At 44.5% G+C, this 26,201-nt stretch overlaps 1 protein-coding gene across 9 annotated transcripts in view; it reads right to left on the bottom strand.

Moving 5' to 3' along the window:
- CFLAR (CASP8 and FADD like apoptosis regulator) overlaps window positions 1-20,599 on the bottom strand; it is a 48,236-nt gene extending 27,637 nt beyond the window's left edge. For 2 of the 9 annotated variants that reach the window (XM_059393193.1, XM_059393194.1), the window contains exons 1-2: window positions 19,128-19,240; window positions 1,526-2,034 (exon numbers count right to left, since the gene is read on the bottom strand). In XM_059393193.1, the coding sequence (XP_059249176.1) occupies window positions 1,526-1,806 (281 nt within the window). In that variant the 5' untranslated portion in view covers window positions 1,807-2,034; window positions 19,128-19,240. Of the gene's footprint in view, window positions 1-1,525; window positions 2,035-9,355; window positions 9,465-9,547; window positions 9,631-17,259; window positions 17,813-17,847; window positions 18,267-19,127; window positions 19,241-19,564; window positions 19,919-20,220 lie in introns of those variants that run through there. The other 7 variants (XM_059393188.1, XM_059393187.1, XM_059393189.1 and 4 more) reach the window with 7 other exon arrangements.
- Window positions 20,600-26,201: the final 5,602 nt, after the last annotated feature.

The raw sequence follows: 26,201 nt of genomic DNA, 5'->3' as shown, positions 1-26,201 counted from the left end.
AGCAGGCTCCCTGCTGAGCAGAGAGCCCGATGTGGGGCTTGATCCCAGGACTCTGAGATCATGACCTGAGCCAAAGGCAGAGGCTTAACCCACTGAGCCACCCAGGTTCCCCACGCTCTTAAATTCTTGACGATAGAAGATGCTTCGTCCATATGGCTCTAGCGCTTACCAAACACCTGGCATGTGTTGACCCAAAAAAAAGGCCACTGAACAGATGCATCGATGAATCTAGAATCCCAATGCCCAATCTCTCCACCCAAAGGCTCTGAGAACTGTCCACACTCACCATAGCAAGGAGACAGGAAACGGAGAGTGCCCTAACTTGTTCACTGAAACCCAGTGCCTCCGAAAACGTGTCAAGAGCATCACAGACGTCGTATGATTGTTGAAGAGGAGAAGACAAGGAAAACTAACCAGAGCAGTAATACTGAACATGTGCATCTGGAGGGGGCTGCATAGTTCTAGAAGTACTTCACGAACTCCATTAGTACAACTGATCTCCACCAACAAACTTGTGAAATCGGGTTGCGTCTTTTTTTTTTTTTTTTTTTTTTTTGCTTTACAAGTGGGAAAAGGAAGACCCAACCAATGTCAGTGGCAGGCTCAGCCCATGTGGTCTGTCATTGGGACTTGAAACAGGCCTCTAGACCTCAAGCTGCAGACACTTCCCAAGGCCTAGACCGCTTTCAGCTCTCCTTAATAGAGTTCTTGGTAATACACATCTTCTCCAAATAATGTGTACATTGGTACAACTGAAGGCTGGTGGTCTGGAGAAAAAGGAACCGTTAATTTAAGGTTACAGGGTATCTTCCTTTCTCCAGAAATGCAGCCTTTCTTGTGGCTTCTGTGCTTCTCTGAACCTCCCAAGAGAGTAGAAGGTAAACAGGAGGGGGAAAAACTAAAGTAAAGAGGACTCCTGGGACCACTCCTCTCAGAACTGAAGGAGGCCTACAGCTGGTTAATGGAGGGGGGGGAGGATGCTCGTCCTGCACCCCTGGCCCGCTGAGCGTCAGGGGGCAAGGACCTCAGAGGAACTCACAGAAAGGGAGCCCACCCCACTAACTACTTCAGCAGGGGAAAGACCAAAGCGGACTCAGGAGGAGGTCACAGAGCTCTACAAAGGTCAGGAAGATCACTGTCAGACTTGTTATTTCCTTTCTCAGAATCTGCCAGTCTGACATCACAGAAAATAACCTAGGAAAGACCACTGCAGATCGCACGTTCAGGGGATGGCAAGAATTACTATCTGAGTCGTTCTTCTCTCTCGTTCTATCCATCAAGCAAACACATGCTACCCAGCCCTTCCACTTTCTTTATGAGCTTCTACCCAATTACTTCAAGCAAACGTGGTCTAAGAATTTGAAGATTTCAAAGGAATGAAGTAACATTATAAGGCAGTTGAATCTATGGGTCAAGGAGGTGACAATCCCTGCATTTTCTTACGGTCCTCATTCCTCTTGTTCGTAAGCCGGGACCACCTCACTCCCTCTCACCAGGTCCAGCCTGGGAATTGCCCATCAGTTACCTGTAGTCTGAAATAAGGCCAGGGTGCCTGAGCAGGTGGGCCTCCACTGCCCTTCTGTCCATCTTGAAGATCCGCTTGAGCAGGTCAAACCGCCTCACTCTGTAGAGCAGCTCAGCCAAGCCCATGGCAGACAGCACTCCTCGCTCACTTAAAATATCCAGAAGGTCCCTGACATTAAGCGGAGCAACATCGGCAGCCACGTCCCGACACAAAAAAAGCAGCACTTTCTTCTCGTCCTCATCAAGGGCCTCCTCAACCTGATGGATGACCTCAGTAGACATCGTGCACAGTGTCGTTCCAAAAAACTGCCAAAATAAAACTCCACTCTAGTCAGTAAGAGGCCATGAGGCTGCTGACTTCGTTTCTGATGGTTTTCTTCATGTCTTCCAAAACCCTTTCCAATGGAGTTCTGTGGTTGAAAGGCAATCTTTTACGTCCTCGCAACAAAGTAACTTCTGTCTCCAATTCTCCAATTCAAGGTAGAGGTTCTTGGTCCTGGTCTCTCTAACCTAGCAGATTAGATAGACCTTGTTAATGTCTATTTAAGGTAAACAGAAGCAAGTGATTGAAACACCAAGCCAGACAAAGAAGATAACCTAAATTTTAGAGGAAGTGAAACCAGAAACAGATTATCCTCCAAAAATCCCACAGGCTTTATCAGAATTTATGAGAATGTCAAACACGGTAGGAAGAAAATCACAAATGAGAGTGGTTCATCACTAAATGGTATATGAATAATCTTGGTGGGAGGAGGAAGAAGAAAAAGCCCAGTGACTAAGCGGCTCAAGCAACTAGAAAAACTGGTGTCACAGGGTTAACTCTCAACTGAAGTAGGTTTGAACAAATACGAGTCTTGACAAGAGACCTTCTACAGGGGATCAGAACTACTCCACCCTCCTCTCCCGGTCTCCTGCTCTGAAACTCCTCCTGAGCAGAAAGAATCTCTGCAGAGTCCAGGGTCATTTTCACAGCTTCATCGGGAATGCTCACTGGACGGGGCCCCTTTAGCTGAACGAAGGCCCTTGTCAAGGTTTGATCATGGCTTCAGACCCTGAGCCCCCGGAAGCGGCAGAGGCCCCTCACTCTCAAACAGCGCTTCCAGCCAGCAATTATCACAGGAGTTCCTGATGGTATTAGTGGAAGAAGGAAGTAGAATGGAAACTCTGGGGAAGGTTCTCGCTCCCTGGGGCTGGACTTGGGTGGGAGCAATGGGAGGTAATGCCATAGATGTATTCTTAATTGTTCCATTGAAGCTCAACCTGTTCTTTTTCAAAATTTACCTTGCAAATGGCAGCCGCGGTTTAAAGTTTCATAGCAATAAATAAATAATAAATTTTCATTGCTATATTTTAGGTTAAATAATCTCTTGTGCTCTGAGAGAGTATCTTGTCTATTTCTACTAGAGAATATTTAAGGTTAAAAGTTTATCTTAGTAAAAAATAATCATTATTATTATTATTATTGCAAACAGAACCCCACTGTAAGTTGCTGTTACTACATATTTATTTGTGTACAAGTGTATTTATGTACACTTGTACATAGCTCATACACTTATTTATGAACTATATTTAATGAAAAGAATACTGAAGTTTTTTAATTTATTTATGCACAATTCCAATCCACAATAGATTTGAGGCATCTTGTAATAGCAACACTAAATATAAGAAAATTTTTCTATGAGATGAGGGGAAAAGATTAGGCTAAAAAAATCATTAGGTTAGAAAGTCAAAATGGGGTGGAAAGATAGAGAAGACAAAGCAAATATGCAGGCCAGAAAGGCCTAAACAAATGTTAGCAGACTGTTAATTTGTCCCTGAGTTTCCTGGCAGTCAAAGCAAAAAGTGGTATATGGAACATTAAGTAGTTCTTGCTGTCAAAGATAAAAAGACTAAATAGATTCTTAGAATAAACACAACTTTCCTAGAGATCCACAGTTCCCCATCAATGAAAATATTAATGAGTATTTTAGTGTCTGAAAGTAACAAAATCAAATTTATTTTAAATTTTATTTTACTTTTCAAAAATTTAAAATATTTTATTTTAAAGTAGACCATCTGGGTCACCTGGGTGGCTCAGGTGTTAAGCATCTGCCTTCAACTCAGGTCATGATCCCCGGGTCCTGGGATCGAGTCCCTGAATCAGGTTCCCCACTCAGAGGGAAGCCTGCTTCTCCCTCTCTCAGTCCCCCAGCTTGTGTTTCTCTTGCTGTGTCTCTTGTCAATTAAATAAATAAATAAAATCTTAATAAATAAAGTAGATCATTCATTTATGTCTTTCACGTTGGCCTTCCCACAATCAGGTTAAATGGGTGAGTTCTTAATAAAAACAGACATTTTACCTTATGTCTACTTGCTAATCAGTATTGGTGTGTCTTTGCCAATCCCATGCCCACTCATCCAAACCTCACGTCTATACAGCCGTTATGAGTAACTGGAGAGAAATGGAATTTACTAAATGACTGCTCAATGAAAGTAGAAAAAGTGGCCCTCAGACTACTTTTATTTTTTTTTTAATCTGAAAACTTAGTAACAACTTTATGCATTCTAGAGACCCTACGTTCATACTTTATTCACAGGCTAACGATAATATAAACTATTTCCATGGAAGGAAGTCAAGTACTTATTCTATTGACCACAAGTCACAATTCTATTAGTAGTCATTATAAATCCATCTATAAAATATTCATACCCACCAGAAGGTATAAAATAAGTAAGAGGTCATTAAACACAAGAGGAATAAATGAGACATTATCCAAATTCACAAGACTTATCTGAAAAAGAACCAAAGAGAAATCAAGTGTTCAATTCCTTATTTTTATTTATTTTTTTAAAGATTTTATTTTTTTATTTGAAAGAGAGAGAGCACAAGCAGGGGGGGAGGAGTAGAGGGACAAGGGAGAAGCAGACTCCCCGCTGAACAGGGAGCCTATCTCCCTACAGTGGGACTCGATCCCAGGACACGGGGATCATGACCTGAGCAGAAGGCAGACACTTAACCAACTGAGTCACCCAAGCACCCCTAATTACCTATTTTTTTTTAAAGATTTTATTTATTTATTTGACAGAAAGAGATCACAAGCAGGCAGAGAGGCAAGCAGAGAGAGAGGGAAGCAGGCTCCCTGCTGAGCAGAGAGCCCGATGCGGGGCTCGATCCCAGGGCTCTGGGATCATGACCCCTGAGCCAAAGGCAGAGGCTTTAACCCACTGAGCCACCCAGGCGCCCCCTAATTCCCTATTTTTAAAAAGAGTTGCCAACTTTGGTGATTCATAGTCATCAATGATAGAACAATGCCGTCAAGAAGTTAACAACATTAGATAATCATTTTTTAAAAATATTATCTGCTCAAAAAAAGAAAAAATCATCTGCTCCGTTTGTTCCCTCCAACCATTATACCAGGACTTTCTGCCAGTCACGCACACTCAGCAAGAGAACTGGCATGCTGTCTTCCTCTGTACTAATGGAGGTATAGTTTGGCAGCAAAGTCCAAATTACTCAGTGGTAGCATCTGGCATATTCAGAAAAAATATGAAAAGGAAAACTACAGATCCCGTGCTGAGTCAGTCCAACCTCCAGGCAAAGACCAATATCCATGTCAGGGAGCTGTCAAGGCGGTTACTTATAGCTAAGGGTGGCAGGCACTTGAGAAAGGGGGAATTGGAAGGGAGAAGGAGAGTCAGGGTCCAAGGAATCACTACTGTGTTGGGGTTTCTTTCAATCCCAAACCAAGACATTAACATAAAAATCACTCTCAAACTAGGGAAGCCTGTAAGACCTTCAGAGGCAAACTCAAAACCACCCCACAAGGCTGCCTTCATAACCCAGGGCACAGAAGACATCCATTCCACAGGAGGCAAGTTCATGCTTAAAAACGTGTCATGCCCCAAAATAAAAATCACCATGGCAGTAGACAACACAAATAAATTCCCATCTGAGGAACCTACATCTGAAAGAATTTAAATAAATATGAAAACTTTCCAGAAAATAAGGAAAATTTCTGCAACAGGCCAAATCAATATTTCTGGATCCATGGCAGTTCTGTCCATCAGGGGACATCTGATAATGACGTGACACATTTTTGGTCATCAGGCCAGGGATGGTGCTGAACATCCTTCAAATGTACATCCTCCACAACAAAGAATCATCCAAGCGCAGACACCAAGAGTGCCAAGATTAAGAAACCCTGTGCTAGATAATCTGAAAAAACTTGCTGTAATATAGACACTCACATGAATTTATAAATTTACTAGAAGTCCAATCAAAAACTTAAAAATAATTTGCCATGGACTGTGGCAAGCTGATTTTAAACCTAGGTGAAAGAGGAGGAGAAGGTTCAAAATAGCCAATACAAGATTTGGGTGTTTTTTAAGATTTTATTTATTTATTTGACAGAGATCACAAGCAGGCAGAGAGAGAGGAAGGGAAGCAGGCTCCCCGCTGGGGCTCGATCCCAGGGAAGGCAAAGGCTTTAACCCACTGAGCCCCCCAGGTGCTCCACCAATACAAGTTTTAAGAACCACCAGTTGGAGGAAATTGCCTTACCAGACATGAAGGTTTTATACAAACATAATATGGTACTGGCATACATAATATAGCAGCCAATACACAGGTGAGAACTCAGAAATCAGTCCACACACCGAGGACTGAGGGGGTCCTGCCAATCAACAGAGAAAGGACACTGACATTCAGAAATGGTTCTGGGACAACTGCTTATTCAATACATATAGGGGGGAAATAGGGGTCCTTTCCTCACATTATTTATAAGTCAATTCCACTTGTACTAAAGCTCTGGATATGAAAGTCTAAATGAAATTCTATAACCTCCAATTACAAAGAGATTTCGTAAGACGTAAAAAGTAGGCATCCTTTTAAAAATGAAAGAGATTAAGGGGTGCCTGGGTGGCTCAGTGGGTTAAGGCTCTGTCTTCAGCTCAGGTCATGATCTCAGGGTCCTAGGATCGAGCCCCACATTGGGCTCTCTGCTCAGCAGGAGCCTGCTTCCCCCTCTCTCTGTCTCTGCCTGCCTCTCTGCCTACTTGTGATCTCTGTCAAATAAATAAATAAATCTTAAAAAAAAAAAAGAGAGAGAGAGAGAGAGAGATTAAGCACAGACAGAGAAGACAAATGCATCCTATTTACTTAACAAAAAATTTGTATCCAGAGTAGAGACAGCATTTCTGCAGGGGCACCCAGCAGGCTCAGTCAATAGAGCATGTAGCTCTTAATCCAGGGCTGTGGGTTCGAGCCTCTCACTGGGCGTAGCGATTACTTAAAAATAAAATCAGAAAGAAAGAAAGGAAGGAAGGAGTGATAGAGAGAAAGAAACAAACAAACAAACAAACAAACAAACAATTTCTGCAAATCAATGAGTATAAGACAAGCAACCCAAAGGGAAAACTGGCAACAGGCACTTCCCAGAAGAAAAAACCCAAATAGCTACTAACGATATGAAAAGATGTTTGAACCATAAGATTAGTCAGAGAAATGCAAATTTAAACTATAATGAGGTATTATTTCACATCAGTTAAATGCTAGTATCTGTAACCAAATGTCAGAGAAATATAAACTCTCCAATGTTACTGGAGGAATCATAAATTAGTACAGCTACTTTGAAGAACAACTGGACAATTATCTGATAAAGATAATAAAATGTTACAGTCTTTAATGAAAGACTATACATCCCTGAAAAATGAATGAACTAGAACTACATGAATCTCACAAACACAAAACAAAACAAATATTTTTCTGAAGCAGAAAGCAAGTTGCTAAAGCGTACATACCATGACTAATTTGCATTAAAATCCTAAATGTGAAAAATAATAACTATATTGTTTAGCAGTGTGTGTTAAAAATATGAAAACATACATAGTAATAATAAATACTGAATTCAGAAAAGTGGTTTCCATTATAGGATGAAGAGAATATGACTAGATAAAAATGCACAGCGGAAATAACTGAATTTGTAACATCTTACTTTATAAGCTGAGAAATAGGTATATAACTGTCAAAATAAATGTACCTCATACCACACACTCTGACCACAGTACAATAAAATTTGAAAACAATAATAGGGGCTCCTGGGTGGCTCAGTGGGTTAAGCCTCTGCCTTCAGCTCAGGGTATGATCCCAGGGTCCGGGGATCGAGCCCTGCATCAGGCTCTCTGCTCAGCGGGGAGCCTGCTTCTTCCTCTCTCTCTGCCTCCTTGTGATCTGTGTCTGTCAAATAAATGAATAAAATATTTTTAAAGAAAACAATAATAAACCAAAGAGGAACCTTGTCATTTCCTTTTTCTTTTCTTTTCTTTTTTTTAAGATTTTATTTATTTGACAGACAGAGATCACAAGTAGGCAGAGAGTCACGCAGAGAGAGAGGAGGAAGCAGGCTCCCTGCTGTGGGGCTCGATCCCAGGACCCTGGAATCATGGCCCAAGCAGAAGGCAGAGGCTTTAACCCATTGAGCAACCCAAGCGCCCCATCCTTTTTCTTTTTTTTTTTTTTTAAGATTTTTAAAATTTTTATTTATTTGACAGAGAGAGATCACAAGTAGGCAGAGAGGCAGGCAGAGAGAGAGGGAAACAGGCTCCCCACTGAGCAGAGAGCCCCATGCGGGGCTTGATCTCAGGGCCCTGGGATCATGACCTGAGCCAAAGGCAGAGGCTTTAACCCACTGAGCCACCCAGGTGCCCCCTTTTTATTTTCTTTTTAAAACATTTTATTTATTTGAGAGAGAGAGAACACAAGCAAGGAGGGGCAAAAGGAGAGGAAGAAGCAGAGTTTCTGATAAGCAGGAAGCCAGACATGGGGCTTGAACCCAAGATTCCAGGGTCATGACATGAGCCAAGGGCAGACGCTTAACCAACTGAGCCACCCAGACACCCCACTCTATAGGTTTTCAAACTAAATTTAACTTGTCTCTTCCACACCCAGCCTTCACCAGTTCAGTTAACAAGTAGTGTATAAAGAAAATGCAAGCGTGTGGGAGAAGAGGAGAGGCAGAGCATGTCCAAGAAAGCTTAGAGGCATCCCCAAGTTATCCTCCTAAAGAACACATCAGATTTTGATGGGGCAGAGTGGGTTAGCAGGGGGTGGCAGGTAGAAAGAGTTCTTTAGACGTTCTGAGAAAAGAGGGTGTCTGCCGCTTCCCAGCACCCCCTCCCTGAGCTGCCCAGCTCCGCACTCCATTCACCTCCTCAGAAGTCACTTGCTTCACCTCCCTCCACTGAAGGACAAAGGGGTAATCCAAGCCCAACTCTTTTTCTTTCTTGCTTTCAAATACCCAGTCCTCTTGACTGATCAATATTCTGCCAGTTGTGTTTCACTCTGCTGCTTTAAGCAGTTCACCTTCCCTCACCAGAGAAAACTGGCATCTGGGTAGGTTTTCGAAAGTTTGTAAGCAATCCCCCTTTCCTGCCTTCACTGGAAAATTCTAGTTTGATAATTGTCTCCTTCTTTTCCACACCCACACAAACTCTCCACAGTGCTTCAAACTCCCCAATCTTCACAGGCAAAGCAACTAAACCCAAGACCAGTTCTAGTTTCATTTCTCAAGTAGAAGTCATGGAACAGTTGCTATTTAACACCAAACAAAGACAATGTCATCAGTGTTAATATCTATGACACTGTCTAATAAAGGAGCCACGTCAGGTTCTAGAAACAGAAAGCACTCCAGGTATTTTCAACAGAAATAAATTTAATATGGATGCCTACAAAACTGTTCCAAGGGCTGGGTAGAAAGTGTTCTTGCCTGGGCTTCTGAGAAAAGCTCCTACAGCACCCCAAAAGATCTCATCTCAGCCAGGGCAATGGGAAGAGCACTGTGAGTGCTGGGCTCACCTGCATAAAGCGACCCAGAGAGCAGAGAGCAGTCGACCATCCCACCTGCTTCCAACATCTCCAAAGCTGGTGACTGGACACCGGAACACCACTGCCCAAATCCCTACCTCACCGCCATCATATGTTTCAACAGAGAAACTAAGAAAAGCAGTCAGCTCTTGGCCTCTACCCACTTCTGTGTACAAATCTTACCTGAGTGCACGTAGTTGGCAGAACTTAGGTCACATGCCAGCTGCAAAGGAGTCTAGGAAACGCAGTTTGTATCTTTCCATCCTCTAGACAGAGATGAGAACAAGTCCTGAGCACCGGCTGACCTTAACCACCGAAGGATAATCTACGCAATTCCTGTGCATGGACTCCAGGGCCTGACTCATAGCTGGCATTTCATGAGTATTTGTTGAATGAATCAATGAATAAACGGAGTTTCACAAGTTGCTACCAGATAATGACCTCACTTCCTTTTCATGCCAGACTGGACCTAGAGCACGTGGGAACTCTCTCTGGCCAGTGTATGCAGTGGTCTTGCCCTTTGCCTCCTGACCACCAACTCTGCAAACACCTCCAGTACAGGACTTGTCCTGGCATGCCAGAAGCCCTGTCCGTGTTCTCAGGACATTCCTCGGTCCCAGGAGTCTCAGGATGGTTGGCCACCCCAGCATCCCACCTCTGGATGGTGAGCCTCCGCCACTCATACACTGAGAGTAGCAAGTCATGCTGCGAAGAGGGAGAAAGATCACACCAAACACTGGTGGCCTTCAAGCTGAGCCAGCCCCTTATCACTGCTCCACAATGGCTTTTACAGGACCTTGGTCAGCTCCTTCCCATCTCTGCCTGACCACTCCAACCTTCACGGCTTTCGTGTACCTGACTGGGGCCATTTCTCATGGGTTGAACTTGCCATTTATCAGAAGCAAGTTCCCACAATCTCGCACCTTCCTACCGTGGGGCCGGCACCTGCTGCTCCTCGCCTTGCCAGGACCATCCCTTCCCCCTGTGCCCTCCTGTCTCCATGAGCCCCTACAAGTACTCTTCCATCAACCCCTCTCTACCTCCAGCTAATCAACATGTCCAAGTCTCTCCTCTCTTAAAAAGAGAAATAAAATGAAAAAAAGGAAAAAAAAAAAAAAAAAAAAAACCTTAAGCCTGAGATCCCGAGGCCAACCACCCTTTCACTTTATTTCGCTTTACATAAAGCTGGACCCTCACGAAGGGAGTCTGCACTCAGTGCCTCAACTCTTACAATTCTGATTCACTCAATATGCCCTTACTGTGTCCTCCCTCTCACCATATCCCTTACAAAACGACACTCAGTCTGCAGCCATACTGGAACTGAGGCCAAAGAAAAATCTGTAAACTGATGCTAGGTCTATTTTAAATTTTGATAGTTTGTTTATTGTGCATTTTTTGCATGAATGTCATTTTTTTTCCAAAATATTGCACTAAAGTATTATTTGTCCTGATGACTGAGTTGAGCACCCCCTTAAATGTTGTGCCTAAGTTGAGTGCCTCACTCTGCTCACCCTGGTGTCCCAGTCCTGACGACAGGGCTCTTGCAAGGGGACTTGGTGATCTAGCGGCCTCATCCAAGTCACTTGGCAGTTCTCTTTTACCTAGGCACTCTATCTTCGGATGCTGCTGATTAATCACTACTGGAAACTCCTTTGGCTCACCTCACACTACCATATCCTATGCAGTCCGTCCCTAACCTTCTCTGACTCCTCAGCACCCTCCTTCTGAACCTGTTCCCTAAATGAGGGTGTCTGGGTGAGAAAAGATGTTAATCCTAACATCTATCTCTCACCCAGACTTTTCTCCTGGCCCTTCTGTTTTTCCTGCCTATGGTCTCATCCCTTCCAAATCAATCGTCTATCAGAATGAACTTTCTGAAGTCCATACTTGAACTAAGCCATCTTCCTAATGCAAACCTTGCAGTGATTTCTCATCTCCCGTTGCAGGTTCCAATTTTCTTTGCATTCAAGCCTCTCGTGGTCTTTGCAGGAGCACCTGGGTGGCTCAGTGGGTTAAAGCCTCTGCCTTTGGCTCAGGTCATGGTCTCAGAGTCCTGGGATCGAGCCCCTCATTGGGCTCTCTGCTCGGCAGGAGGCCTGTTTCCTCCTCTCTCTCTCTGCCTGCCTCTCTGCCTACTTGTGATCTCTGTCTGTCAAATAAATAAATAAAATCTTTTAAAACACACACACACACAACACACATACTTTGCACATTTAGTTTCAACCTAACCTCAATCCAGAGTTCTTTCCCGTGCCTCTCTGCCTTTGCTGGGACTACCCTCTTCCACTTACCTGTCCAGAAAAACCCTTCTCAGCTTTTAGGGCCAGCTGAAGCATCTCCTACTGTGTAAAGCTTCCCTGGGAAGAGTCTACACAGACTTGACCAGTAACTTTTTTGTATCATCACAGCATGATGGCCATACCTCCCTGGGAGTGGGCATCGGCCCCAACAGGTGACAGTAAAATGTGATTGACCGAAGTCGGGTTTCTCAGTCTTTCTCACACAATGTCAACTTTTCCTCCAAACCATCTGGTATCCAAAGCACATGACAGTCTCTGTAATCAGCAACACAGCCACCAGCATGACTGGTTCCCGACACACCTCAACTACTCAAAGATATACTGAACCGCCCATTCTTTGTGTTGCTTCTCTACCTGAAACGAAGTCAGGGGGTGGCAGGAAAACAAGCAAGGCCACAGCATGAAAGCAAATGTAACTTTCCAGGACACCACCAAACTCGGGGTGATGGAGGACAGCCTGCCTCGCCAGCTGCAGGAAGCATCAGGCAAAGCCAGAACTTTCAGGTGTCTGGAGATTCCCACTGAAACACGAAGATCAAGTCCCTCAGAGAGTTGCCCAGGTGACTCTGAAAGGATCAGAGAGAAGGGGTTAAGTGATCCTGGGCAAAAGATGATGTGGCTGTCTCACGGGAATTCCATGAAGTCATCCTGAACCTAAGAAAAGCCGCCTTCCTCCTCCACACATGTACAGAATCAGTGGAGATGGGCCGTGCGTGTAACGATTCAAGCAGCTACTAGAATGAACCCATCTTTCCTCTTCCACCTGAGTGAGGCATTTTAAACCTAAAAGGGTACATGAAATGACATTTGGCATAACACCCCCAACCACACACACAGATATAAATTATCAGTCTATAAATAATAGATCACCCAGTGGCTCCTGATTTCTGGAATGCTGCAGAAACCTACTCAAACATAGTCTAGATGACCCTGTACCCAGGCGGAGCCATAAACACTTTCCGATTGGAGGTGTTACTGACCATTATTATGCACTGGGAGCTAAAAATAGACATTAAAACATCATTTGGCTTCACAAGGCATGCAATTTCAATTGTAGCAAATTGCCCACAAACAACAGATAATCTCAATTATAAAATGACATCAATTTTGAGATTTTATTTATTTATTTGAGAGTGAGAAAGGGAGTGAGAGAGAGCATGAGAGGGGAGAAGGTCAGAGGGAGAAGCAGACTCCCCATAGAGCTGGGAGCCCAACATGGGACTCGATCCCGGGACTCTAAGATCATGACCTGAGCCAAAGGCAGTGGCTTAGCCGACTGAGCCACCCAGGCGCCCCATAAAATGACATCAAATTTAAAGATATTTTTATGAAGTCCTTTAATGGGGCTCAGTCCCATGACTCTCAGGGAAACTTCCACAAATACCAACATAACATCACCTCCCGTCACGTCCCTGGTTCATAACAGTTGCAGAGAGATGGCACAGAAAATGAGGAATGAAAGAACAGAACAAGAAAGATCTAGACGGAGAGGAGAGTATAAATCATTTAATTAGATACAAAAACATAAGCAGAATCACCAAGGTCAATAAAAGTAAAGCCATTCAATGCAATGGCCCACTCCATCTTTTTTATTTTCTTTTATTTTATTTTATTTTATTTACTCATGAGAGACACAGAGAGGCAGAGGGAGAAGCAGGTTCCCTGAGGAGCAGGGAGCCCAATGCGGGACTCAATCCTAGAGGATCCTGGGATCACAACCCAATCAGAAGACAGAGGCTTAACCAACCGAGCCACCTAGGCGCCCAATCTTTTTTTTTTTTTTTAAGCCTTTATTTATTTATTTGAGAGTGAGAGAGCACAGGAGCAGGAGAAGACGTAGAGAGAGAAAGAAGCAGACTCCCTGTTAAGCAGGGAGCCCGACACAAGGCTTGATCCCATGACCCTGGGATAGTGACCTGAGCCAGGACTGAGCTTAATCGACTGAGCCAGCCAGGTGCCCCATGGTCCATTCCACCTTAACCAAAGTTAAATTTCCACGAGGGCAAACTTCTCCTACCTAGCCAAGTACCTAGGAGTATCCCCCCAAGAAGACCTGAGAGTTCTCCCCAACTCATGATTTAACTCATGACAGATAGATATCTCAAGGTTCTCTGGACAGGGCTTTTCTGTCCAAATCTCTTTGCTCAAGTATTTGCCTCCCTTGGAAAAGCTCCTTCCCTCTTCCCAGTCTCTGTCCATCAAAACTCTATCACATCTTCCAAGGCTTCTCTTCCTTAGGCTTATCTTGATCCCTAAGTCAGGGTCATTTCCTGCTGCTTCTTCCTAAGTTAGGGTCATCTCCCACTGCTTCCCAGCACTGTTTGTACTTTCTTCTGACATTTATCTTACTCTAGTTGGGTATCTGTCATAGGGAGTAAGGTCCTTGGAAACAGGTAGGTTCTCACCCACCTTCATCAGGCTGTTGGTGAGCCCTGGTCAGGCCTGCCAAGCCCACCGTCCCAAGAACAGCCTGGCCTTCATTACACAACTCCAGCAGGCCCACACATGTGATACCTACTCATCCTTTCGTAAGCTAGGATGAAGCAAGAAGGAGCTGGCATACATATCATACCAGGAACCTGGCTGGTAGGTCCAGGAAACAGATTGTGAAAGCAAGGTTTTGCAAACATGAAGGATAACGACGCTATTGTTTAAGACTGGCTTACACTGGAACTGTAAGAGGCCCGGTGCCCCTCCATGAAGGGCTTCCTAAGAGCTGGCGGGACCGCATCTTGAAAAAGCAAAATACAACATCTCAAGCCAAACTCAGCAGACAAACCCTGGCCTTTTAACATAAGGTCTAGCTCACTGTACCTTTGGCTCAAAACTTATAAAACTCTAACATTTACACATCAGGATTTTCATTTTTGCCAAACCTCTAGGCCAGTCCTCTGCACGTAGTATAATTCTCTCAAGATAGCCTCAAAATTGCCTAAATTTAAAGAATTATACCTTATATGAGATGGTGTAAGCTTAAGACACAACTAACTGTCTATGAGCTAGCAACATATTCACTCATGTGACTGAGAAATGGGCATAGGACAGTATGAAACATTTACTGAATTTATCACTTTATCTGAGGTTTCAATTTCCTCAACAACAAAAAGCAACAGGCGAAGCTGAGTTTCAATGCTGCAGCAAAGCCAGAGTTCACACACCAGATCTTAGTTCCAAGTAGAGCAAAGGAGGGCTGTGACTTAGCCTGGGTTCTTTGTAGTGACGTCATCTTTATCACCAGGCAACCACAATAGGAAAATACACAATCCTCCTCAAGGTTTTCACCAAAAGAATCCTAACGGTCTCAAGAAACAATGCTATCTGTCCAAAGTATCCATTATGCCACACTAAAATAAAATATTTAGCAGACATTTCTCTGTACTGAAGTCCATTTATACAAGATGAGTTTGAACTAAAAAGTCAACCCAGCAAGTCTTTTTGCTCAGTTCATGCAATGGATTCTCCAAGGTTGACCCATTAGGAGAAAGTCCTGTTCAAAATCATGAGTTGTGCATAGTATTGGAGATATAAAGCCCTTGCCATTCTTCCTATATAGCATCCTTTTTTCTCATTATTAAGGCACTCCTTGCATGCTATAGGACAATCTGGAGAATGGAGAAAAGTAAAGAAGAAAATAAAAATTCCCCATTTGCCTCAGCCCCATCACTATCTCGGTACCTATTTAACTGTTCTCATCTCCTTCCCACTCCCTCTTTCTAGGCTCCTTGACATTCCTGTTGACAATCCAGCTGAAAAAGATAGACTCCGTAAATGCAGGTGCTCAGTACATGCGAATGAAGGGATTTACTTATTACTGATTTATTTTACTCCACTCTGAATCAAGCTTTGGTCATTCTTGCAAGGAATTTGGTTCATTTGCCAGAGAGTATCCAAGCCAGATTTGTCATGCGTCTACTCTTTAAAACAAGTATCACTAATATTAAAAACTATACTTTTTGAGAGCTTCAAGTAAAATCTAAACCAAAAACAAACAAAAGACATATAGTAAGCTAAAGGGAAGATCCAAAAGATTTTTTAAAAAGGAAAGAAAAGAAAGCTCAAGAATTTATCAAGTAGATGAGGAAGCTTTGGTTCCTACTTGTAAAATCAGATGACAGACTGAAGACAGTAACCCGAGGAACATTTTAAACCTTGGGGCAAGTAGCTGCAAGGGAATTTTTAAAATTATACTGAAAAATTAAGTATATAGATACTAACGTAAATAAAATGGGTTAATTTCTCCACCTGGAGAAGAAACAAACCATCTTGAATATACAGATGAAAGTGGTATCCCATGGGTGAAGTTTCGTTCTTTCATAAGCACGGAATTACCAAAGATGACACCCAACCCAATGTACAGAACAAGAGGAAAACAATGAAGAAGCTGTTGGTCTTTTTTGCACAAAAACCTAAATGGCCAAATAAGGGCAAAGTGGCTAAAAGCAGAGACCAACAGAGAAAGAAGCAGTTTTATCTGGAAAGAAAATTATATATATATACATATATTCATATGTACATGGGGTCAAAGGAGAACTGAGGGAGAAAAAAACATTGGAAATATATAAACAAGCAAATGAATTAAGTGTAAATTGTGGATACACACATTCTCAAAAACAAGAAGAGTGGTCATTAGGAAAAAAATTTTTCATTAGAAATACTAACGCCAGGGACGCCTGGGTGGCTCAGTTGGTTAAGCAGCTGCCTTCAGCTCAGGTCATGATCCCAGCGCCCTGGGATCGAGTCCCACATCGGGCTCCTTGCTCAGCAGGGAGCCTGCTTCCCTCTGCCTCTGCCTGCCTCTCTGTCTGCCTGTGCTGGCTCTCCCCCTCTCTCTCTCTGAAAAAAAAAAAAAAACATAAAAAAAAAAAAAAAAAAAAAAAAGAAATACTAACGCCAGAGGGGAGTGAAATTCGAGCTAAGAAAACAAGAGATGTTAATAGGAAAAAATAAACATAACTGAGATGCAACTGAAGAAACAACATCATACAAAATACATTTCAAAGTCTGTATTTGTGTGCATAAAATGTCTGGAAAAAAAAACATTAAACTTCAACCTTCCATTATCTTAGGGAATGGGGGACTAAGGACTTTCTCTATTTACGGGGCATATATTTTAACACAGATAATTATATTACAACTTAACTGGAAAGTTTTTTGAAGAAAAGCATTACAATACAGAGTGTTATTTATGGTAAGTGTAATGACAGCCACCAAGTGTATGAAAGTAGAGAGGAAGGGAACATATGGTTGTGGGTTACTGAGGTCTTCTAGAGTAAGTGGAGCTGAACATAGAGGAGACACAGGGCATTACCCTAATGATAGTTTCTTTTTCTTTTTTTTTTTTTAATTTATTTATTTGACAAAGAGAGAGAGAGATCACAAGTAGGCAGAGAGACAGAGAGGGGAAAGCAGGCTCCCTGCTGAGCAGAGAGCCTGATGCGGGGCTCAATCTCAGGACTCTGAGACCATGAACTGAGCCAAAGGCAGAGGCTTAACCCACTGAGCCACCCAGGTGCCCCCCTAATGATAGTTTCTTAACCTCACTGATGTATATAGTAAGGAAAGCAAAAAGGAGCATGAGTATACGCTGCTTGTTACCTGTCATTACTTCTCCAACGTGGTCTTCCTCTCATTCTTGGCCGTCACTGGCCCCTGTCTAGGCTGCCTTGAATCTAAGTTACCCACAGAAGTAACTTGGCTCATCTTCCCCAGCCACTCTGCAGGCTTCTGGGGGAAGGAATCAACTTCAGATGCATCTCTATGTCCCCAGCACCCAGAACTCAGCCTGGCCCATAGGAACTCAATAAATGTTGGCAGGATTAGACTGAATCAAAGGAAAGGAGGCAGTCCCCTCCATAAGCACGAGTTTAATTAGCCTTGGCGGCCCTACAGGGAAGAAATCATCAAACGGAGTCCATTCCTGAGATTGAACAAATGACACCCCTGGCGACTTGGGACTGCTGTGGGCCAAGTCCCCCAGGGGGCCAGAAGGGCTAAAAGCGGCTCAATCCATTTCTGGCGGCGAGGGGAGGGGGATCGGGACCAGTGCCCTTACACCCCGGGAGCCCAGGTGACTGCAGCACCGGGCGCAGGTGGAGAGAAGAGAGGCGGACAGGATTCACGGTCTACTCACGCCCGGGCAGCCCCGGCTCTTCCCGCTGGGTCAGGGACGGGAGCGAGACCTACCCGCGAGGGACCTGCAGCTCCAGGAAACTTCCAGTGTTGCGAGTATTTCGGAAACGGGAGGGCAGCGTCGCACCCATCAACAGGTGGACGCTCCAGGTGGCTTCCGGGACGCTCCTCCTGCTAAGCCCCGGAAGCCTCCTCCAGGCAGCCCACCGGAAACTTAAGACTTAAGAACCCTCCACCCCCGCACCCAAAAAAACTCCGCAAGGGTACACCCACCACAGTCCCGAAACTCTCCCTCGGGTAAGCAAAGCACCACGTGGAGCTCGGGGGAATTACGTGCTGCGGGCGGAGAAGGAGGGGGCGCTGCGAACGCGTCCCCAGCTCCGCGCTGCGGGCGAAGCCGCGACTCCAGCTCGCCGCAGACACGAAACCTATTTCCGCTGCGGTTTCCAGCAGGGCCCCCGGCGCCCGAGTCCCACCGCGGGCGGGCGCGATTCCCGGGCCACAAGGGGCCCCCCACCGCTGCAGACTCACCTTCGAAAGCGGGTGCCAGGCTAGTAAGTAATACAGTGATAAAGAGAAGAGCAAATGTCAGTTAAAAACAGAAAATAGAAAACGTTTAGTCGTTAGAAAAAGCCATTTTAATCAGGACGTCCATCCAAGAAGCTCTAAGAAAGGTGTTAACATGGGGCGCCTGGGTGGCTCAGTGGGTTAAGCCGCTGCCTTCGGCTCAGGTCATGATCTCGGGGTCCTGGGATCGAGTTCCACATCAGGTTCTCTGCTCAGCAGGGAGCCTGCTTCTCTCTCTCTCTCTCTGCCTGCCTCTCTGCCTCTCTGTCTACTTGTGATCTACTTGTGATCTCTCTCTGTGAAATAAATAAGTAAATAAAATCTTTAAAAAAAAAAAAAAGAAAGGTGTTAACATGAAAACTCCTCTATGGCAAACATTCAAAATTCCCCTCCAGTCCTCAGGCTTTTCTTTCTTTCTTTCTTTCTTTTTTCCCCTTTGTAATTTTGGAGTTAAGCCAAATTTTCTCCCAATGTAACTTTTTTAAGATTTTATTTATTTGACACAGAGACACAGCGAGAGAGGGAACACAAGCAGGGGGAGTGGGAGAGGAAGAAAAAAGCAGGCTCTCCGCTGAGCAGGGAGCCGGATACGGGGCTCGATCCCAAGACTCTCCCAGGACTCTGAGATCATGACCTCAGCCAAAGGCAGACGCTTAAGGACTGAGCCACCCAGGCGCCCCCAATAAAAATTTTTTGTAAAATTATTTAGGGGAACCAGTAGAGGGAAAATACCAAAAATTCTGTCTCTCTTCTCTGAAATACCTTACCTAAAGTAGGTCAAGCCCACCAGAGCCCAGTCTTAGTTTTAGATTATCCAGGTTTGTCCGTGTCCAAAATGCGCGACACAGCGCTCTCCCTACTGGGACTGAAGTCTCATAGCCTAAATAAATTTCAAAAGTCAACAAATGAAAATAATTGGAGAGGGCTTTAGAGCCCTTACTAACCCACGCCCTACTCACTTCCTGTTCTCTAAACAAAAACAGACCTCCCTGGTCTTTGTTCTATGGCATTCCCCTGTTAATGTTTAAAAAGAACATGTCCTGTCCAAATCCGGACACCATCAAGCGGGAACATCTTGAAATTAACTTAACATTTCCCAAGTTTTTCGGTTTCGGTTTTGAGGTTTTTTTGTTTGTTTGTTCTGAAGAAGGGGAAAGGCTGGGAGCTGGAACGAGTCTATGTTAAGGCCTTACAAAATTCTTACCAGTCATTCCAAACTTTAGCAAAGAAGTTTCCCTGCAGTTTGCTGAAATACATCTTACACTGCTGTGCAAAACAACCCGGCACTCTTTGGCCCGGCTGCCGCAGCAGAGTAAAAATTGCAGGCCAGGCCAGCTACCACGGTGGAGCAGCAACAGTCTTCCTTCTCATCAGCTTTTCGAAAGGCCACTGCCGAACCTTTGAACAGTTTGCCCCAGAAGTGAGGGCGCCCCAGGAACTCTCAGGCTGATTTTAAGCAAAGTTTACACGGCTTCCGGAGCTGCGGAAGAACCCGGTGCGCGGGGGCGCGCTGGACAGTATCCGGGCTGCCTGCCGCCTCCTGGGGCCCACCTGAAATCTGGGGTGGGGGGAGCCTGTTTGTCTGGAGGGCTGTCCCAGGGCCGCCCCTCCCTCCGCCTGCCCCTGCCCCTGCCCCACAAACAGCAAATGAGGACCCTAGGGACTGAGTCATCATCTCCTGGAAAGCCCACTTCTCCCCAACCCCGACCTGGCCCGGCCCGCCCCAGGCCAGTTCCGGGAAGAGTTACTGCAGGAGAAGCTGGGAGGGGCAGGGGAGGCGACGCCAGGGCCCCTCAGCGAAGGTTCTGGGACCGGGGGAGGGTTGGGAGGGGAGCCAAAGGGGCAAGTCTGGGCACATACCGGTCGGTCGTGCTCACCGCGGGGCTCTTCTTAAGCTTCGCTGACAGCGACGCCTGAAAAATCCCCGGCAGGATGGGGAAAAGGAAACTGAAAGCCTAAGCCTGCTAGAGGACGTGGCGTCCTCTAGCCCAGTCCCGCCTCCCTTGGCCTTTCTCATTTAAGACTTCGGGTTTACACTGAGAAATGTTGGATGGCCTACCCTTCACGGTGTCAGGCCCAGAGATCGCCCCCCACCACCGGATGAGGGAGGAGAAGGCTAGCTGAGGACAACGTAGAAGGCGACACCCTACAACCCCCTCCCCAAGATGGGATATATGTGACATTACTCAGACTCCTGGCTGCCCTGAAGATAAAGGAAAAACCAATAGTTGACTTATAGAGATCACAATTCTACTGGACAAGAGTCTCCCTCGCTTTACAGATGTCCTAGCAATCTAGAAGAACAAAGCACTTCAACCAAGAACCTAGTTTCCGGAAGGAAATGTAGGTGCAAATAAACGTCCCCATATCCTGCACCCCACTGGCAGACACTTGAAGTGGGCGAGGCAGAGTGTAAGGTTCCCCAACCTTCTTCCTGTTACTGCCTCGCTAGAGGGAAAAACAACTTTGACTCGACAAGGGCGAGGCCTCCGCGTATCCTGTGAGTCTTCTTTAGCACAGGAAACCCCTTTTAAAACCCTCCTTTTCCTTGTTATAATGTGAGCTCACCAACCTCATAGTATATAATCAGCCGCCCCTCACAACCCCAGGACAGCAGCTCTCTCTGCGCAGGGGTCCTGTCCCCAGGCATTAATAAAACCACCATTTTGCTCCAAAGACGTCTCAAGAATTCTTTCTTGGCCCTGGGTTCGGACCGCACTCTGCTGAACCTCACCTACATTCCAAAACCCCATCCCTCCCACTCACCAATGAGTCCCTTTGAATTAAAACACTCCTGTACCACAGCCTCACTACTATGTAGGAAAGAACCTCAAAATGTGTCCCTTTAGCATGTGGATTACTTTAGGTGATTTTTTAAATTTTTTTTATTTTTTATTTTTATTTTTTTGGCTCTGAACATTTTAGGTCCCTGTAACTGTGTAGAAGGACGTAGGTCTAGGACCTGCTCTGGGCAGGAAGATGTCTGACCATAGTCAACTAAGGTATAATATGAACTAGGTGTTTTAGACAGGGAAGAATTTAGCAAAGTCTGTTTGTTAAAATTCCTCTCTAGGTCCCATTGTTTCTGTGCAACCTGCAAACATTTGTTTACCAAACATTTACTCTTTCAACTTCCTGGGAACCAACTTCCTTTCCTTTGAAGTCCCAGACTTCTGACCCCTGCTCCTGACCTCTGGATAGCAGATAAGCCTCAAATGCCTGACTGCCTGATAGGAAGGCAAATAAATTTTATATTCTCCTGTTAATCTGTCGTGTGTCCATTTAATTCCTAGACCAGACAAAAGAACGCCTAAGGGTAAAGTGAAATTGTCCTCTTTCTCCGTAACTGGATATGCTCTCAACTCAGGAGGTTTGTTTGAAGTAGTTGTGGTTGTCAGGCAAGCACTGCTAGTGTTTGTTTTCAATGCATGGGAATAAGAATAGCAAAAAGGGGCGCCTGGGTGGCTCAGTGGGTTAAGGCCTCTGCCTTCAGCTCAGGTCATGATCCCGGGGTCCTCAGATCGAGCTCTGCATCGGGCTCTCTGCTCAGCGGGGAGCCTGCTTCCTCCTCTCTCTGCCTGCCTCTGTCTATGTGTAATCTGTCAAATAAGTAAAAATCTTAAAAAAAAAAAAATTTAAAAAAGAATAAATAGCAAATATAAAAGCACTTTACATTTTAATCTATTTATTTCTAATAACCATTTTCTTGCCTTTTTAAAAATTTCTTAACTTTTCAATTCAATTTAAGCTCATGGGAAAGTTACAAGAATACCGCCAAGAGATTAACTACGGGCATGACAACATGAGGAGCTCAGGCGACCTACTCCCTAGTGAAACTGATGAAAATATTTGTTTTTTGTGTTTTTTTTTTTAGTATTTTATTTATTTATTTATTTATTTGGCAGACAGAGGTCACAAGAAGGCAGAGAGGTAGGCAGACAGAGGTGGGGAAGCAGGCTCCCCGCTGAGCACAGAGCCCGATGCGGGCCTCCATCCCAGGACCCTGGGATCATGACCTGAGCGGAAGGCAGAGGTTTTAACTCTCTGAGCCACTCAGGCGCCCCTGTTTTTTACTTTTTAGAGCCAGAGCTTGCATATACGTGGGGCCGGAGGGGGGAGAGGGAGAGAGAGAATCCCAAGAGAGAGCCCCATCTTGGGGCTCCATCTCATGATGCCGACTGAGATCATGACCTGAGCCAAAATCAAGAGTCCTACTACACTCTACCAACTGAACCACCCAGACACTCCTGATGATCATTTTAAAACAAGCAAGCAAGCAACAATCATTTAAAGCCTTGGAAATAGTCCTAAGGGAGAAGAGCAAATGAAAAAACATCTAATTAAGAAAATCTATGGGGCGCCTGGGTGGCTCAGTGGGTTAAAGCCTCTCTGCCTTTGGCTCGGGTCAGGATCTCTGGGTCCTGGGATCGAGCCCCGAATTGGGCTTTCTGCTCATCGGGGAGCCTGCTTCCTCCTCTCTCTCTCTGCCTGCCTCTCTGCCTACTTTTGTGATCTCTGTCAAATAAATAAATAAATCTTTTTTAAAAAAATCTATGAACATTTGTAAGAAAAGTGAGTGAGAATCTGTGGTATTTCGATCAAGACCACCTGACACCCCACCCAGCTCAGCAGAGACCCATCTGCTACAATCAAGAACACAGGGCCTCCTCTCCCCACCATCCCAGTGGGAGAAGCAGGATGTCCGCAATTCTCACCCTGCCCCTAGCTGTCTGATACTGAAGCTAAATCCAAGGTTAAGTGCAGTTCAGAGATGGAGGATCCTTTTTCGCAGAGGACCTACCTTGGCCAAGAGTGCTGGAATACTAGGGTCCTAAATCACCCTTAAATCGGCTTCTGAGGTGGTAGTTCTGTTGCAGGATTTCTTTTCCTTTGGTGCCCTACGTTCTTGCTCCTGCCCATTGTAAGAATAAAGAGGTAGACCAGGGGAAGAGCAGCGGGTAGCAAAGCCAAGTTTATTGACTGGTGGGAACCTGAGAACTCTTTGGTATTGGCTGTTTTGATCTGATAAGCCCCTCCCCCACACTCCTGTCACCCAATCAGACTTTTATCCACGTGCCAATCTCCCTATCAGGTAGATGTTCACGTGAGAAAAGGTAGCGGGCTCCTCCCAGACCTGTGTTTGGTAGCCTGGGGGACCCAGAGGGCTGTAGGCCCCCAGATCTAGCTCCTTATTTAAATATCCCGCAGCTAATGAGCTGCTCCCCTCACGCCCCACCTGGGTTAAAAGGAGCCTGGGTGGCTCAGTCAGTTAAATGTGTCTGCCTTTGGCTTAGGTCATGATCCCAGAGTGCGGGGATCGAGCCCCGCATTCTGGGATGGAGCCCCACGCTGGGCTCCCTGCTCAGCAGGAATCCTGCTTTTCCCTCTGTTCCTCTCCCCGCTCGTGCTCCCTCTCTCATAAATAAATGAAACCTTAAAAAAATAAAATAGCCTCGGAAAAACATCAGTTTTCTAAAGCTACGCATGGGAATGGTTCACCAAACCCTGCAGCTATATCCCGATACTAGATGGTATCTGTCTTGCCTAGTCCTAAACTGGTTAAAGTAAAACAGCTCTAAGGTCCCAAAGGCACCGCAGCGGATACTGCACGTTCTGCCGCTGCACTTCAAACCGGATGTGTATTCACTAGCCCAACATGTCTAGTCCATCCTTTTTTCTCGAGTCACTTCCTGGGATCCAATGCATAAATTCAATATTGCATCTATTGTACCGAACTGGGCTAAAGGATCTGATTCTGTGTACTATCTGTGTCAGGATACAGTGAATATTGCCATACAATGTAACAAAACTATGCAACAAACTAAGTATCGTACCAGCTAAAATACTGAAAAAACGATGAACAGTGGGAAAAAAATAGAAATACCGTAATATCCAATAATTCTGATGAAGTTCTTGAACCTAGGTGAGGTTCGGTGGGGTGAGGTTCGGAGCCGATGGCTAAGAAAGAATTCTTAAGACGTCTTTGGTGCAAAAAGGTGGTTTATTAGAGCACGGGGACAGGACCAGTGGGCAGACAGAGATGCGGCTGCGCTGGGCGTGAGGAGTGGCTGGATACGTACACAGGAGTTGGGTAGGTGAGGACAAAGGGGTGTTCAGAAGGGCTAATGGGGTAAAGAAGACTGTCAGGATATGGAAGGCCTGGTTACTATCAAGCCAAGGCCGCTTTCCCTCTAATGAGGCACTAACATAAAGACAATTGGGAGTCTCCTGGTGGAATGTCACATTCCTGCTATCAAGCGTCCTTGTCAGTGAGATTTAGGTTTAGAAGAAATTTAACTTTATTTACTTTTCCTTCTACCTCAGCCTCCTTCAGTTTTTATGGAGGGGAGGATGACATTAGGGCTTGAGGAACTGAGTTATGTGCCTTTGGAAACTGGGCTATTGGTAGGTAACTTCTTTGTTGTAAATATCATGGACATTTGTAAACCAAGGGAGACTCCTGCCTTGCAGATTGTGATCTCTACAAGTTAACTATTTGTTTTTCTTTTAGGGCAGTCAGGGGTGCCTGAGGAATGTGACACACATTACTGAGGGGAGCGGGTGAAGGGGGTTGCAAGGCGCCAGCTTTTGCTTTGTCCTCAGCCAGCCTCCTGCTCCCTCATCAATTCCACTGCTGTGTAGTTACTTAAAGAAAATGAAAACACTAATTCAAAAAAATATATATATATATATATTTATATTTATATTTATATATTTGTTGCAGCATTATTTGCAACAGTGAAGATATGGAAGCAACTCAAGTGTCCGTGGATACATGAATACATGAAGGGATAAAGAAGGTGTGATACACATATGTACATGCATACATACATACACGTTTATACACAAAATGGAATACTACTCAATCATAACAAAAGAATGAAATCTTACCATCTGGGACAACATAGATGGACCTAGAGGGTATTGTGCTGACATAACTCAGATAGTAAATATGCTTATCATGGTGAGCATTTCATAGTGCATATGACTGTCAAGTCACTATGTTGTACACCTGAAACAAATATAATATATGTGAACTATAATTCAATTAAAAACAGAAAATAGGGGCGCCTGGGTGGCTCAGTGGGTTAAGCCTCTGCCTTCAGCTCAGGTCATGATCTCAGAGTCCTGGGATCGAGCCCCGCATCGGGCTCTCTGCTCAGCAGGGGGCCTGCTTCCCTTCCTCTCTCTCTCTCTCTCTGCCTGCCTCTCTGCCTACTTGTGATCTCTGTCTGTCAAATAAATAAAATCTTAAAAAAAAAAAAACCAGAAAATAAAAATAGAGAAAGCAAAAACAGTATAAATTATTTTTCTCTTCCTTCTAATGGATTTGAGAAGTAATTGCATAAAGTAATATAATTGTTGTGACTATAACAATAGAAATTAAAGTATGTGAAATATATCTGCCATAATAGGACAAAGGAGGTGGGTAGAAGCCAAGATATACCAGGATAAGGAAATTACCACAGATGGTAAAGCAATAATTGTACCAATGTACTTTGGGATGTGTAACATTAATTGATGCAATACATATAACAAAATACCACAAAGGGGGGAAAGAAGAAATAGAGCTCTGTGAGAGTAACATTTCTACGTATCATTGGAACTATCTAGTATAAATCCCAGCTGCTTCTGATAAGTTAAGATGTATATGGTATATCTGAGAGAAATCACTAAAACAATAACTCAAAAACACATGTTGAAAAATCATTAAAGAAATTAAGATGCTGCATTAAAAAATGTTCACTTAATGCAAAAGGAGACAATAAAAGAAAAATAGCGGGACAGAAAAGACACAAGGCATATAGAAAACGAAAAGTAAAAGTAAAATGCGCATGCAA

This window comes from Mustela nigripes, chromosome 3, assembly GCF_022355385.1.
Source record: "Mustela nigripes isolate SB6536 chromosome 3, MUSNIG.SB6536, whole genome shotgun sequence".
Classification (NCBI taxonomy): domain Eukaryota; kingdom Metazoa; phylum Chordata; class Mammalia; order Carnivora; family Mustelidae; genus Mustela; species Mustela nigripes.
This window is presented reverse-complemented; position numbering and strand designations above follow the sequence as displayed.